Source organism: Musa acuminata, chromosome BXJ3-8, assembly GCF_036884655.1.
Source record: "Musa acuminata AAA Group cultivar baxijiao chromosome BXJ3-8, Cavendish_Baxijiao_AAA, whole genome shotgun sequence".
In the NCBI taxonomy this organism is placed as follows: domain Eukaryota; kingdom Viridiplantae; phylum Streptophyta; class Magnoliopsida; order Zingiberales; family Musaceae; genus Musa; species Musa acuminata.
The window spans coordinates 4271526-4285729 of NC_088356.1; the positions used below are offsets into that span (position 1 = coordinate 4271526).

Consider the following 14204-nt stretch of genomic DNA (forward strand, 5'->3'; position numbering starts at 1 on the left):
CTGCCAGTGAAGAAACATCAAGCCATAGTAAGTAGCGCAAGCTCAGAATAAGTAAACAGGTAGCTTTTGACACAGTTGGAGCTAAAATTTTGATGCATAGCCTTTCTCCTCTCTTTCTTGGTAATATAACAATATTGGCTCATCACAAATTCATAGCAGCATCATAACAATGTGAAGAACCTTTGGTTTTTTCACACCGAAATTGAACTTTTTTGCTTGCTGATTAATATGCTGACAAATGTTTTAAAGAACAGTAAAATGAATGTAAATTTAAATCAAGATTATGCGATTGGATGTCATATCAAATCTATGATCCACAGGAACAGTAGTCAAGACACATTTTGTTTCTTTCTCCATGTTTAGTCCTCAGATTGAGTGATGTATGAGAATTACTTACAGAAACTACTTTTAGCTTTGGGTAGTTCAACCCAACAAGATGAGCATTCTGTTCTTCACCATTAAGCTTTTCAATAAACTCAAGCATCATCACCACCCAGGTTCCCACAGCAACATTGTGCCTGCCTATCTCCTGAATTGCTCTAATAATCTACGCTAACACCGGAAAGTCTCGGCTATGCGGGCTAAAGCCATTGAAGAGCATCAAATTGGAAGACCCATGCAGCTATTGCTCATATATCACTTCTTCGATGACCGGAAACCTCCAAATCCCATCATAGCCGCCACATCGGGGTCGACATCCTCCGTTTCTTCTTGTGCAGCCTTCTCTTTCTGAGATCCAAAAATTTTAACTCATAAGTAAACAAAGTAGGAAGAAATAAATGTAGGGCATATTTGTTATACAGAAGAAAATTCTTCTCATTATCAAACATGTGGCAAGCACACCATACATTGAAGAATATATACCATCTCGAATGTCATAATTACCAAGTGAATAATGCTTCTTACAGGTTGACATGAAAATTTTGAGAAGTCCTAATGTAGTGAGCCAAATCATTTATCACAGAACTGATGGTCGTATATGCAAGAGAAATTTATAGCAAGTCCTAATATAATGATTTACTTTACTCTCGAATGTTTTCCATCTTTTCATGTCACCATATACCGATCGTTGCGAAGAAATATGTGAGCAACTAATTTGTACATGTACTTTCTCAATGGTTAATACCCTTATAGGCAATTTAAATCAGTCGAGATAATGTAAGAGCAAAAAATGGTTTCACTTACGACTCGCTATAGGATATTTAGATCGTCAATGTTCTTTTCACGTTTGCATGACACTACGACTGTCAAATTAAGTACAACCATTCAAATGTATCATTTGATTTTCTAGGCTCCTAGTATTGCAGACAGCTATTGAATATGCCATACTTGGATGGACTCAGATGAAGTGGCATCTGTCTGTCTTGTTCCCAAAAAATATATGATCTCTCAGCGGTTCATGCCCTAACCTATTAACGGTAACCAAAATTGCAATGCTTAACACACTGGAACCAATTCTTCATATTGGTTGCCACTCTCTCAACAAAAGGTCTTGTTTAAAACAAATTGAAAACCGATGCGTCCATAGTCAAATTGCAAAACAAGATCACACATGCAACCAATGTATTCACATCTCTAAGCACAAAGTCATGGTCTTTACCGAGTTCAAAAAAAAATTGATAAGACCATTAAAAAAATAGTGGACAGTAGCAAAGGTAAAGAGACTGCAGTCCAAACCAACAACCCTTATGAAAACTGCTCACCTTCTTCTCCTTCTTTCTTTCACGACCCAGACACTCCTCCTCTTCCTGCTGTTTTCTTAGCCTCTCATCCAAATCTGTGGCAAACAAATAAAAAAGGACATACACCATTATATAGAGCGAGAGCCAGTCGTTTATTCTAGTTCATTTCCACAAAACAGGGGAAGCAAAACTGCAAAACTGTATAATGAATCATAGACCAGCACTAAACAACTAATGAATTTGTACGCTAAGAAAGTTCACTCGATTTCCTTACCTTGCTCAGAAAAGCTCTCCGGAGCTTTTTGCTTCTTAAGCATTTCAAATCGTTCTTGAACCTGTAAAAAGAAGAAAACACTTGGGTATAAGAATGATAACAAAGAAATCAAGAAGTACAGATAAAAGTTGCAGCATGACAGTTGAAGCAATCATTTTATATCAGCACAAGAAACAGACTGATCCTAGTATAGTGGCATGCTGAAGTTAATAGTGAAAACTGCGATCAAGCTGCATAATGAAGAAAATAACATACTAAATGCTTCAGACACTGCACCTGCTGTTCCTAACTAACCATTTTTCTTCTGATCACATATACTCGCTAAAATTACCACAAGAAGGTTTACTATATCATACAGCATAGATCAATGAAACTTTACAGGTAAATAAACATGCGTTTTACAAAGAATAATTTAGATTAATCCTTTCAATATATTTGATTATGTTGTTAAATGGCCATAAATAGTCAATTATTTTTGTTCTTAGAACAACCGAGCATAAAATTCCTGTTGAAGAGTTGCCCTCTCCACCCTCATAGACATGCCTAGAGCTCTCTGATCTGAATAGAATCAAGACCAATGATATTAGTGCAACTTACAAGAAACAACTCGTCCAACAATTGTAAAAACAAAAATTGCATGGGACACCCACGCTTCTTCCCATTGATGTGGTCCAGGTAATTGGCAGTCTTTTACAACTCATTCACAGACTGAACAGTAGTATCCAGCCTGCAAAATACAAATTCATAGACTGAATGTTGACTTCATTACTAACCTATAAATTGAAAGAGTCGCTTCAAAAGTACAAAACTCACATTTATAGCATCTGTGTTACCATGACTCATGAGAAAAATTTTCACTAGAAAAGTGGATTCCTGATATCATTGCCTTCATGTGTGCAGATGTGTGTGTTATCTTATTTTGCAGGAAATAATATTTTAGCTGGTAAAATCATGATGGACATGATGTACCAAATCTTAATTGATGTGGGACACAGAAATAAAACAGCCTAGAAATGGCCTGCATACCAGTCATCTGCCATCCTGTCACGGACAAACTTCGAAACAGGATGTTTGATGTAATGCTTATGTATGTCCGTGTCTTTTGGTATGTTCATGCTTTGTACAGCATGTAGAGGGATGACCGAAGGCTTAATAGTCCCATTTTAGTAGGGTTGATGGCCGCTTTAGGCTTGTAAATAAAGGTTGTCATGTGGACACGTGTGAGAGATTCTCGGTCTGTAATGGACCATTTTACCCTTTGTTGTGCAACTGTTCAGAGCTTGTAAAGTCTGTTTGTAATTTGCATTGTTTATGAAGTGTTTTCGGAGATGTTTGCTTGTGGATCCCGAATGAGGCGTTTTCTCTAACCCGTTTCTCTCTTTTGTGGGTCCTAAGGGACATGGGAGGCTTCGGGGAGGCTGACCTTTGCGGACGGACACGCAAGGGTGCCGCACGACTTAGGAAAAACCAGCTAAGTCTGTGATAGATGGTATCAGAGCGGGACAAGCACTCATAGAAACACTTAGCATGCAAGCGTGGGGGACCTAGCGGGGCTGCGTTGAGGGCAGTCAGCACACGCGCGACCGTTGGGGGGAAAACGAGCATGGAGATGTAGGGAAAAGAGTCGCTCAGAGGAGCGGGCATCTGAGATTGGCATTCAGAGGAATGGCCAACCCTTCGCGCAAGAGGCACCACGAGAACAGGCAAGCTTGGAAGAATGTGGAGCGCACAAAGGGTGGAATGGCTGAGTTCGAGCTACGGCTCGACGTTGACAATCATACTTGATGGTGCTCAAGATAAGCGAGGCGCTTGGTAAAGGATGAGACCATGCAAAATGGAATGAGTTGCTCAGCGACCGAAAGAGTTGTGCAAAGCTCACAGAGGTGAGGGGAATTGCTAACTCAAAGAACTCGGTACTCATGCATGGGCTTGTATGCGGACGATGGAATGTTCGTGGCCATCCCAAGGCATAGAAGATGGAACATGGAGCGAAGGCACAGAGCTTTCCTTGGACAGAGGTCAAGGACATGAACTCTTGCAGAGGCAAGAGCAGGATCATGTTGTTCCATGGGTCCTTCATTCTGATGGAGCGGACTCATCTTGCATGGTGCCAAAGACGAAGGGAGCTTCTGGGCACATGCACCTTTTCTCGGAGAAGCATTTTACGGAGGAACTAAGGCGACTCAACTTGCTGAGACGAAGTTGGGTTCAGAAGGCCTTGACACGGGGCAAAAGGATGCAGAGGCAGGTACTCTTGAAGAATAGGTCACAATGTTGCCATTCAAGTTGCTTGAAGGAAGCGGTGCGCAGCGGAAATTGTGTTGGTAGGGGCGGAGGCCCAGGATCCAGATAATGGTGCACTAATTGCAACGAAGTCGGTGGACTTCGGGAGCTACTAGGCGACGGACTGTCCTAGAGCGGTGCTTCATCTAGGTGTGACCCAAAAGCGGGTGGATGAAGGTCAATTGCCAAAGGAGCGAACAAAATCGAAGGTGGAAGAGACCTTGCGATGTATCGGCGGAGGCCACACATGGAGGGATCACAATTCGAGTTCATCCCACGAGGATCAGAATGCAATGGAGATGTCACCAGGAGGCGACATGTTGCAGCGGATCGTGGTGGAATAGTTCATGGCAATGGGATACACATGACGCAGTCCCGTGAGGGACTAGATCATACGGAGGTATGATCGGGAGCTACTGGAAGCTCCACTTTGGTGAACAAGACGACGACAAGAAGGGCTATGAATTCAAGGAGTGAAGGCCATGGTACCGTAGAGGCGGGTCTTCCGTGCGTGCATCGAATTTTGCATCGGATGAAAGCCTTGGTCATCAGCATATGGGGGCTGTGTTCCGTCAGGGGAAAAGTTCGACTGCAAGTACCAGTGAGTCCCATGGGAGGGACTTGATCATACAGAGGTATGATCAAAGTAGTTGGAGAGTTAGACTGCTCCAGTGCTTATATTCGCTTAAGGGAGCCCGGCAAGTCAGAGGACAAGGTCGAGTAAGCGAACGTTGCTACCAAGGAAGCTAAGGAGAACAGAATCGGTGCAAACCCTATAATGCGATGGCAGAGGCCCCATGCATAGGAGTTGCAGTCTGTCTTTCCATCGACCAAAGGGAGCTGCTTGTAGAACACAGAGGTGTTAAAGCAGGGGGTCGAAAGGGGCGAGGAAGCGACGACGAGTCCAGAGGGACTTAGCTACCCAAAATCAAGCATCAGTTAGAATGTAGGTGGACTCAAAGGAGTGCCACGGAGACATATCTACTGATCGTGAAGAAAAGGGATGCAGATGCGAGGCGACGGATAGTAGGGCCATGGGCATGGCAGCGCCATGGTACCGCAGAGGCGGGACTTCCGTGAAAGTCATTGATCCCTTGCTCTCATGGAGGGAGATCGCTTGGTCATGAAAGGGGCTGAGGAGATGGAGCATGCAGAGGCAATCTCCAGGTACCGAGACAAGGCTGAAGGGCAGAGGCCGAGGAACTTTGTAAGACCGGTGTCAATGAGCTTCTCATCAAGATAGCCGAAAGTGAAGGACTTCGGGTCATGCAAGAGTGCATAACCAAGGAACGAAGCAGGCAGTATGCAGTGCTGTACCTTTGCTACTCAGTGGAGTAGGCGGCAGGGTTGATGGAGAAGACGATATAATCCCAGAGGCGACCAAACCTATGAGAGAATTACTCCAAGTTGGGGTGAAAACTTCCTGCATTCCAGAAGTTCGATGGCATTGAGAAGGTAAATCACAGTAACTAACTCAACGCAAGGAGTGCAAACACTTCAAGTGCTTCAGAAGTGTGAGCAAAGAGCAGGCGAAGGCTAGTAACCAGCTCGATGCATGGAGTACAACCTCGAGGAGGCGGGCGAAGTCAAGTAACCTTTGCCTTCTCAACCCTTAAGAGGATGGGGAAACCGAGTACCCCAATTCTCTTATCTATCCAGCAGTGGAGCCCTGCACAAGTTCAAAGGCACTTCGAAGATAATGGAAGATAATAGTTGTTAAATCCTCACCAACGGTGATCAGTGCTACTGAGAGTAGATTGTCCGCTTCATTTTCCAACGAAATGCCAATCGAAAGCGAAAGTGATGTGAACCTATTTGGATGTGACAACTAAGTGAAAGAAGAGTCAATGAGCAAATTTTGTGGAGGAAGGACCCAAAACTTCAGAAGTTTGCGAGACGATGCTCGTTAAAAGCTCCAACAAGCATCCACCCAGTTCAAACAGCATGAAACATTTGAGAGACTAGCGCAGTAAGGATGGTCTTTTCCTTTATTTGGAGGATCCGCAGGAATCAACAAGGATCAACACAACTCAGCCAACCCCACACCAGAGTCAGAGTCATTGATAAATTGAAGCAGCATGGCGGATCAAAGGTTCGACTACTCAAAAACAGCAACGGAGAGCAGCTGGGAGCCAAGAGGCGCATTGCAGCTGAAGCAGAAGATTGAAGACTCAGCAAAGGCGAGGAGTTGCAGTGTCGACAAAGGCTTCGACGAGGACGTCGAAGGAATAAGTGGGGGAGAATGTCACGGACAAACTTCGAAACAGGATGTTTGATGTAATGCTTATGTATGTCCGTGTCTTTTGGTATGTTCATGCTTTGTACAACATGTAGAGGGATGACCGAAGGCTTAATAGTCCCATTTTAGTAGGGTTGATGGCTGTTTTAGGCTTGTAAATAAAGGTTGTGTCATGTGGACACGTGTGAGAGATTCTCGGTCTGTAATGGACCATTTTACCCTTTGTTGTACAACTGTTCAGAGCTTGTAAAGTCTGTTTGTAATTTGCATTGTTTATGAAGTTTTTTCGGAGATGTTTGCTTGTGGATCCCGAATGAGGCGTTTTCTCTAACCCGTTTCTCTCTTTTGTGGGTCCTAAGGGACATGGGAGGCTTCGGGGAGGCTGACCTTTGCGGACGGACACGCAAGGGTGCCGCACGACTTAGGCAAAACCAGCTAAGTCCGTGACAATCCGGTACAGATCATTCGCAACGACCAGCCATGATATAACAATGACAAGCATTTGTATGGCAATATAAACATAAAAGGGCTGCCAGTACCTGGACTTAACCAACGCGATAAAAGACTAGCTAAATTGATAAATTTCAAATTAACCTATGATAAATCTCAAATTAACTTAGTAATATTATAATCATGGGCTAATTACATATTACCTTATGTATTTGGACCTTTTAGCATCGCGAACCCTGAACTTTCGAAATTTATATTGGGATCCCCATGGTTATGAAAGTGAAATAATTCATCTTATTTTCCCTAACACTGTCGGTTGTCCTAACAGAATACATAGCAAGTGACATCATGTGTTGGATTGATATGAAACAGATAAGAAAAAAATAATTTCAACGGTGATGGGGCGATTGCTTTTATGGCGATGATCGCCCCGTCGACACCGCTGCCGTTGCGATCGTTGTGGTGTCAGAACTTGTTGACGAGGGACTTGGGTGCTCCTTTGTCTATGTCGGCCCTAACGTGCCCCACCTCGCTAGCTCTGACTCCAACGCCTCCTCCTCCTGCATCCACCACTATGATGTGGGTGTTTCCATAGGCACCACTATGTTTCAATCCATCCGTCGAAAATAGTAGTGGCATAATTGACCATGATAGTATCTTTCGAAACACTGAGGAGATCGAAGACAAAGCAGCCACTGCAAACATCAAGGTGATGATGGTGGAGAGCCACAGAAACCTCAAGGTGCTCACAAGGCGGCGGCTGAAGCAGCTGCTCAAGTTGGTGGTCGGGCTACAGAGCTTCAATGTCACCTCCGTCGAACAGATGGTCATGTACTCCTTTAGTTTCAAGGTACGCCGGACTCCACCTCCTTCCTCTCTGCATCAGTTGCCAACCTTATGGAGTTTGCGTGCTCACATTAGTGACGCCTGCCTTTGATTTGCAGGTGGAAGATGACTGCCAGCACATGTCGGTGGACGAGATTGCAGCAGCAGTGTATCAAATGTTAGGCAGGATTCAAGAGGAGGCAAATATGTAGAATCTTTGTTTTGTTCTTGTAGTATAAAAAAGTCTGTTGATTGCATAAAATAATCTGGCCTTGTGATGTGCAGTAGCAGAACTCCTGTTCACCAGGATAGCTGCTATTGATGATCACCTGAGTATGCTCTCTGCTTGGCCAAAAAAACTCTTCAAACAGTCTCACTAAGAACACCCAACACAACAAGAACTGGGTTAAAAGCTATGGAACAGAGGATCTTTGCATCTGAACATGAACTTTCAGAATTTTCCTTGGATTTCTTTTCCTTCAATCTATCTACTTTTACTTTCTGAGTTGCCACCAAAACCACAACAGATCCAATTAGCTACCTTACTGGTCAAATTTTCTAGCTAGATAGATTCACATAAATCCTAAGATACACGGATGCACCAGAGATGGATCGGAACATGGTGGTGCTTGTGACAACGCCGTCATCAGAGTGGGATATGTTGACGTAGACAAAGGAGTGCCCAAGGTCCTCGTGGACAGGGTCCAATGCCACAACGGCTGCAGCGACAGCGGTGCCCAATATGGCAGCCATCACCGTTGAAACAATCGCCTTATCGCTGTTGAAATTACCTTTTTGCCCATCCATTTCGCATCAATCTAGCACATGATATCACGTGTTGTATTTTCCGTTAGGGCAGCCGACTGCGTTAGGGAAAATAGGATGGATTGTTTCACTTTCATAATTATGAGGATCCCAACATAAATTTTTAAAGTACAGAGACCGCGATGTTGAGAGGGTTCAAGTACATGAGGTAATATGTAATTAGCCTCATAATCACTAGAACCCTTAAGGCACCACCGCACATCTCCCATTCCTTAGTAAGGAAACATGTATCATACATCCATATCCTTGGGATAATAATAAGCATATAACCCACTCGCCACTTCATTTTTGTCAATATTTTCTGTTTCAGCAACACTTCTTACCAGTCAAGAGCGCAAATATGAGAGGTCTATCCTCATTAATGTTCTATAATTCAAACTAAATACTTGGCTGATCTAACCTATGACTCTAAGTTTTAGACTCACTTCTCCAGATCAGATATAAATATAATTTCTCATTAAAAAAGAAAAGAAAAAGTTCTGCCTTCTAACATCAAAATTGTGCAATCAGCTAAAAGAAGGCCATAGATTCCTTCGAAAGCAAAGCTGCCATGAAGACCATCCCCTAAGGATACGTAGATCCAAAACAGTTCCTCAACAGCTAAAGTATGAGATAGAACATACCTGTTGGCTTAGTGATGCAATGGGGGTAACAACCTGCAAAAAGAAACGAATGTAACCCATGAGAAACAAGTAATCATATATCAAATTTTAATTTATTTGAACCATCTAAGCAATCAAGAACCATTCTATCAAGTTATATTAATTACTATATCAACACTAGCAATAAGTCAAATAAATAAATCATGAATGCTTGGCCATGAGTATTCTGTAAATAATTTTGCTTGGGATACAAAAATAGCGATAACAACAAGAATAATGTATTCATTTGAAAATAATAGGACAAATGATGTTAAGGGAGCTCTTGAGATAATCAACATGGGTAAAGAGTACTCGTAATCGTAACCCAATTGGAGTATGGAGAAATTTATTGAGATAAGGGGATGGTTTCTTTATATTTTTCAATATTCAAGATACTCAAAGGTTGTTTAATAATTGAAGTTCTTTGATATTATTATAGGAGTAATGATTGGAGAAGTTCTTTGATATCCAACTCCTCCCTCGAACTCCTGCACCACAAGACCCATCTCTATCAACAACTATGCATATTTCAAACCACAGACCTAAAGCTACGGAAGAATTTCATTCAGCAAGATAGCCAACAGTGGAGAGGAGAGGATGAACCAGTAAGTTCAACCTGAAAAGATGGAAAAATAGTTGCAGTTTGTTTCTGCAGGAAATTAAAAATCCATCTCTATCAAGTTCAATCCAATATTGCCATGGAAACAAATTCAAGTCCAGATTAAAAAAAAAAAGCGAAATAGTGGAGGGTAAAATGAAAGTTTCATGGTCATTAATTGGTGAGCTCCAATTGTGGTTAAGGCTCAATTTGTGGAATAGAGAACACCTATAATAACAAGGATGTCGATTTGAATGTGTCTAAAAATTACAAAGTTTTAAAGATGACTTCATAGTGAAAATACGGTTTAAAGGTTTTTACATTCACATTGAATCCCCTTGGTTAAAGAGGTAAGAGATGAATGGAGTAAAAAACATGCAACATTGACATAGATGGCTACACTATCCTAGACAATAAACAAGAAGTTGCATGTCTTCAGAGCAGCAGAGAATACCAAAAGAAGAATAAAAACTCTTACAGTTGAGCATCCTTTGTAACACAAATGTAAATATAAATCTACAAGTATGAGTATTTATTGTTTAACAATCATAAATTTCTAACAAAAAAGGATTATCCTAAGCAACTAAACTTTGTTATGACAAACCTGAGTTTTCCCCAAGTGGGATTCGAGGTCAACTTCATAGTTCCTGTGCTTCAAGGGTTTCCTTTGAACAAGAGGAGCTTTTTCTGAGATTTAAAGCAACAAATTAGGGCATGAGCAACTATAAAAAGTCATTGATATAAAGCAACGAATCAATCTGGAAGATCTGCACATTTTATAACTTACCTTTGAATTTGAATTTGGACTCCTCATCCTTGTTACAGAAAAAAACATAAGGATTGAATGAACATGCCAACTAGTTTAATATAAGCTTAATAAATATATCTCTGGTCAGTGCATTCACCTCTTGCCTTTCTCGTTCTCGCGTTCTCATTTCCTACGAAATGTGTTGTCTACTCCAACAGCCTATGCATACAACAGGTAGCAGACATGTAAATTGCAATTTAACAGCACTTTCATCATAATGCAACTTCCCAAAATCGAACTCACGTTAGTGCGAGGTTGAGCCATTAGAATCTGCTGTCAAGACGGCTCTTTCAGCAAGGGAAGCAACAAAAGCTCCTCTACCTTCAGTTCCAATATCAACAATGACAGAAAGAACAAAGAGAGAGATCAATAATCGATCGAAGGGCTAAGATTCCACACAGTTAATCCAAACCTTGACGATCGCATAGCACTAAAGACCGCAAACAAAAATCCGATATTTGATTCCGAAAAGAATCAGCAATCGAGCAAAGATTTTGACCTAATCATGGAACGACCATGGATTTCTTATCGGAAAGATTAGAAGGGGATCACGACCAGGGGTCGTCGCGACCAAACTGTACCGTATGTTGGCTGGCGATGGAACTCGTAGCAGCGAGAGGAGAGGATAAAGATTGGATGAAGGATCGAAACGCGCGGACTCCGCGGGAGAGAAGGCAAAGACTTGCTCAATATATTTATATAAAATTTACCAAATACGTACCAACTCGGGCGTTTGGTCTAGTGGCATGATTCTCGCTTCGGGTGCGAGAGGTCGCGAGTTCGATTCTCGCAACGCCCCGTTTCGACAATATGTGTTCTTTTGGATGGTTGATCGAACCTTACGTCGTTCTTTCCCAATTTTATTGTTGATTGGCCGGTTCGATTAGTAACTCGACCGCTTCAAGGTCCATCATTGACCGGTTCGATTCGTCCTGACTTCTATAGAAGGGTTGGTTCGCTGATTCAATAGCCGGTTCAATTAATACCTCGTCCAGAATTTTATCACCCTTTATTTTTCAGTGTCCGGTTCGATTAATAATTCGACCGGTTCAGCGGCCATCACAAACAATATAAATCGAGCCGATTCCATTAACAACTCGACCGATGAAGGGCTGATCTAATGGTCGGTTTGATTAGTAAATCGACCGGTTAAGATTCGAGGCGGGCTCAGAGAGCGGCTCCTTCAAGATTTGAGCGGAAGGCGCGATGAGCAGAGCCCATAAATATCCCTCCGTCGTTGGAAGGGGCGATAGAGAAGGGCGAGAAGAGCTCGCGGGTTCCTTCGAAGCTCGATTCGAGGATCGTTAGGCCTTTCGTGAGGGCGATCGACATCAACGCCATGACCCAGAGAGTGGAGATCGGCAATCGCATCTCCCCTCACCCTTCTACTACCGTATCGCGGGTAATCTCCTTAAGCAGGATCCCAAGTCTTATGCCCCTTTTTCTTGATCTCGAACGGTTTCTTATTCCGATGTCCCCAGATAGAAGCAGTTTGGGTTCCATGGGACTAGAGATGACGGTGATGGTTCAATGTGAGTTTTCCGGTTGGATACGTGGGAAGGAAACATTAAGGATCAACATCCTCTTTTCTCTCCCATCCACCCAGAATTGAATCCTCCACCAGTCACAAATCAGGATCAACATCAGTCTAATCCCCATAATGTTGCAGGTTAGAATCATAGCATTACTGAGAAATGGAGAGTGGATCATGAAATGTTTGAGGAAATAGTGATGGAGAGGTCGCAAGTGGTATGAACTGACTCTTGCGTGTTTACTTGCGTTCTTTACAGGTAAGCATTGTCATGAACTTGGAATCATCATTCAAGACTTCTCTTACCAATATGAGCCGATCAACTATTAGAGGAACCCAAAATCGAGAAGTTCCCTTGAAATTTTTCGTAAAAGCTTATTATCTATCTGTTGCCAACACTCTAAATCTTGTGCCAGAATACAAGACAAACCAAATTTTAGATGAGATTTGAACTAGAGTTCATTGACTACCCTCAAACCTGGCATTGGCTCGAGTTCAGAATTATCTTGCAGACTAATACCATTTTTCTTTCACTAATATCTGGTGTTTAATGCTTTGACCATATGGAACACAATTTCATAACTCAAGTGCTTTCTTTAGGCTCGAATTTATAGGGAGGAGAAAAAAACTCATTGATCTGTACATCATACTTCTCAAAATGTCAAGGTAATATGTGCTGTCAAGTAGATACCACTTCGTTATATGCTTGTTTTATTTTCACTGAAGTTTACATGCAGCTATATGTATTTTATCTCTCTCCATCCCCTAGTTTGGTGCCTGTTGCAGATATTTCTGTGCTATTTCTATCAGAACATATGCTCAGAACTGTGGTTTATGATGTTAATTCTAAAATTATCTCTATGGCTGCAGTCTGTTGTGTGAAACAATACTCAGATCATGACTCTATATAGGCCATACCAATTTCCATGCAGCTCAGGCACATGCTTTAGTTGTGCAGTATCTTGTATCTGGAGACCCATGCTTAGTTCATGTCGTGGCATGTGTGGCACTTATCAATTGGCGAGGGTGTAGCATGCCACCTTGGTCGATTAGGTTGACCTTAAAGACACTTGTTTGCGTGGGGGAAAAATGTAGCCTTTTCAAGTCAATGGCTAACTAATATGTCCAACATAATCTCGTCTGCGACTAGTTATTGATAATAATGTCCAGAAAATACTATGTTCTCAGGAAAGTGATTGATTTTATAGAGACTAAGATAAGTGGAATGTCTGAAACTCAATCTGAATGTTGAGCCACATTGACTGGTAATATATTAAATGTCAGATTTCTTTGACATGAAAATGCGTTTATAATATGGCAATATGGCTCGATGACATATTTTATTTCTGTTATCATTAGTTTTTCTTTGGCCTGAGTGGCATTTCTTCGCTCTCTTCTTTTACGGAGGTTATCCTGCAAGATCTTGGCCTTGTGACTTTTTTATAGGAGAGATTAGTTCCTATAAAGTAGAAGACCAGAGGTCACAAGCTTCACAAAATGTTAGGAGTTTAATCTGGTAGGATTTCTAAGATGTAGGCTTTAGTTAGACAAGGGAGAAGTATGTTCCTGTAGCATTCTTTAGGGTTTGATTGATCATCAAGACACCTTTAGAGATTCTAAAGGAGGGAACAGTCGTCTGGTTCATTGATCTCTAAAGTCGGCAGCAAGTACCTTCCCAAGCAGTGAGTAGGTTGCCCATTAGTCTGCTTCTAGTGCTTGCCAAAGACAATTATGTTGTCACAACCATTGCACTGCGAGAACTATTGAAAACTTTTGCAATTCAATTAGATGTGCTTTGTCATTGTTCATCTATCAAGAAAATTCAAGGAAGGTTGACGAGAATTATTGGTGAGGAAATATAATGCCTAATTTTCATTTCTGGTGAATATTATGATGCCATTCCATTTCACCTGCTTTAACGGTATTCATTCTTTTCAAACTAGACTTGCTTCATGTTATCTATTGATCACCATACTCATTGATAATACCATGTCTATTTTAGTTAATTCATGTCAAAGTGGTTGTTTTCAAGTTGAACCAAACTATTT

General features: G+C 41.8%; 1 protein-coding gene and 1 non-coding gene across 4 annotated transcripts; one reads left to right on the plus strand and one right to left on the minus strand.

Annotated features, from left to right (window-relative positions):
• Window positions 1–259: 259 nt before the first annotated feature.
• Window positions 260–11321, minus strand: LOC103993686 (uncharacterized). Of its 3 annotated transcripts, none has more exons than XM_065162586.1 (9): window positions 11207–11321; window positions 10869–10946; window positions 10723–10784; window positions 10605–10632; window positions 10422–10504; window positions 9202–9234; window positions 1957–2017; window positions 1704–1777; window positions 260–729 (listed from the first exon to the last, which is right to left on the minus strand). In XM_065162586.1, exons 3-9 carry the CDS (start codon window positions 10750–10752, stop codon window positions 637–639), a joined length of 402 nt encoding a protein of 133 aa, XP_065018658.1. In that variant the 5' UTR covers window positions 10753–10784; window positions 10869–10946; window positions 11207–11321; the 3' UTR covers window positions 260–636. The 3 variants fall into 3 exon arrangements, with proteins under 3 accessions (XP_065018658.1, XP_065018656.1, XP_065018657.1); XM_065162584.1 differs by having other exon boundaries at window positions 11125–11271; XM_065162585.1 differs by having other exon boundaries at window positions 11038–11251.
• A 31-nt stretch (window positions 11322–11352) lies between these two features.
• Window positions 11353–11424, plus strand: TRNAP-CGG (transfer RNA proline (anticodon CGG)). Its single transcript has one exon. It is a non-coding gene; the product is annotated as a tRNA-Pro (tRNA).
• The last annotated feature ends 2780 nt before the right edge of the window (window positions 11425–14204 follow it).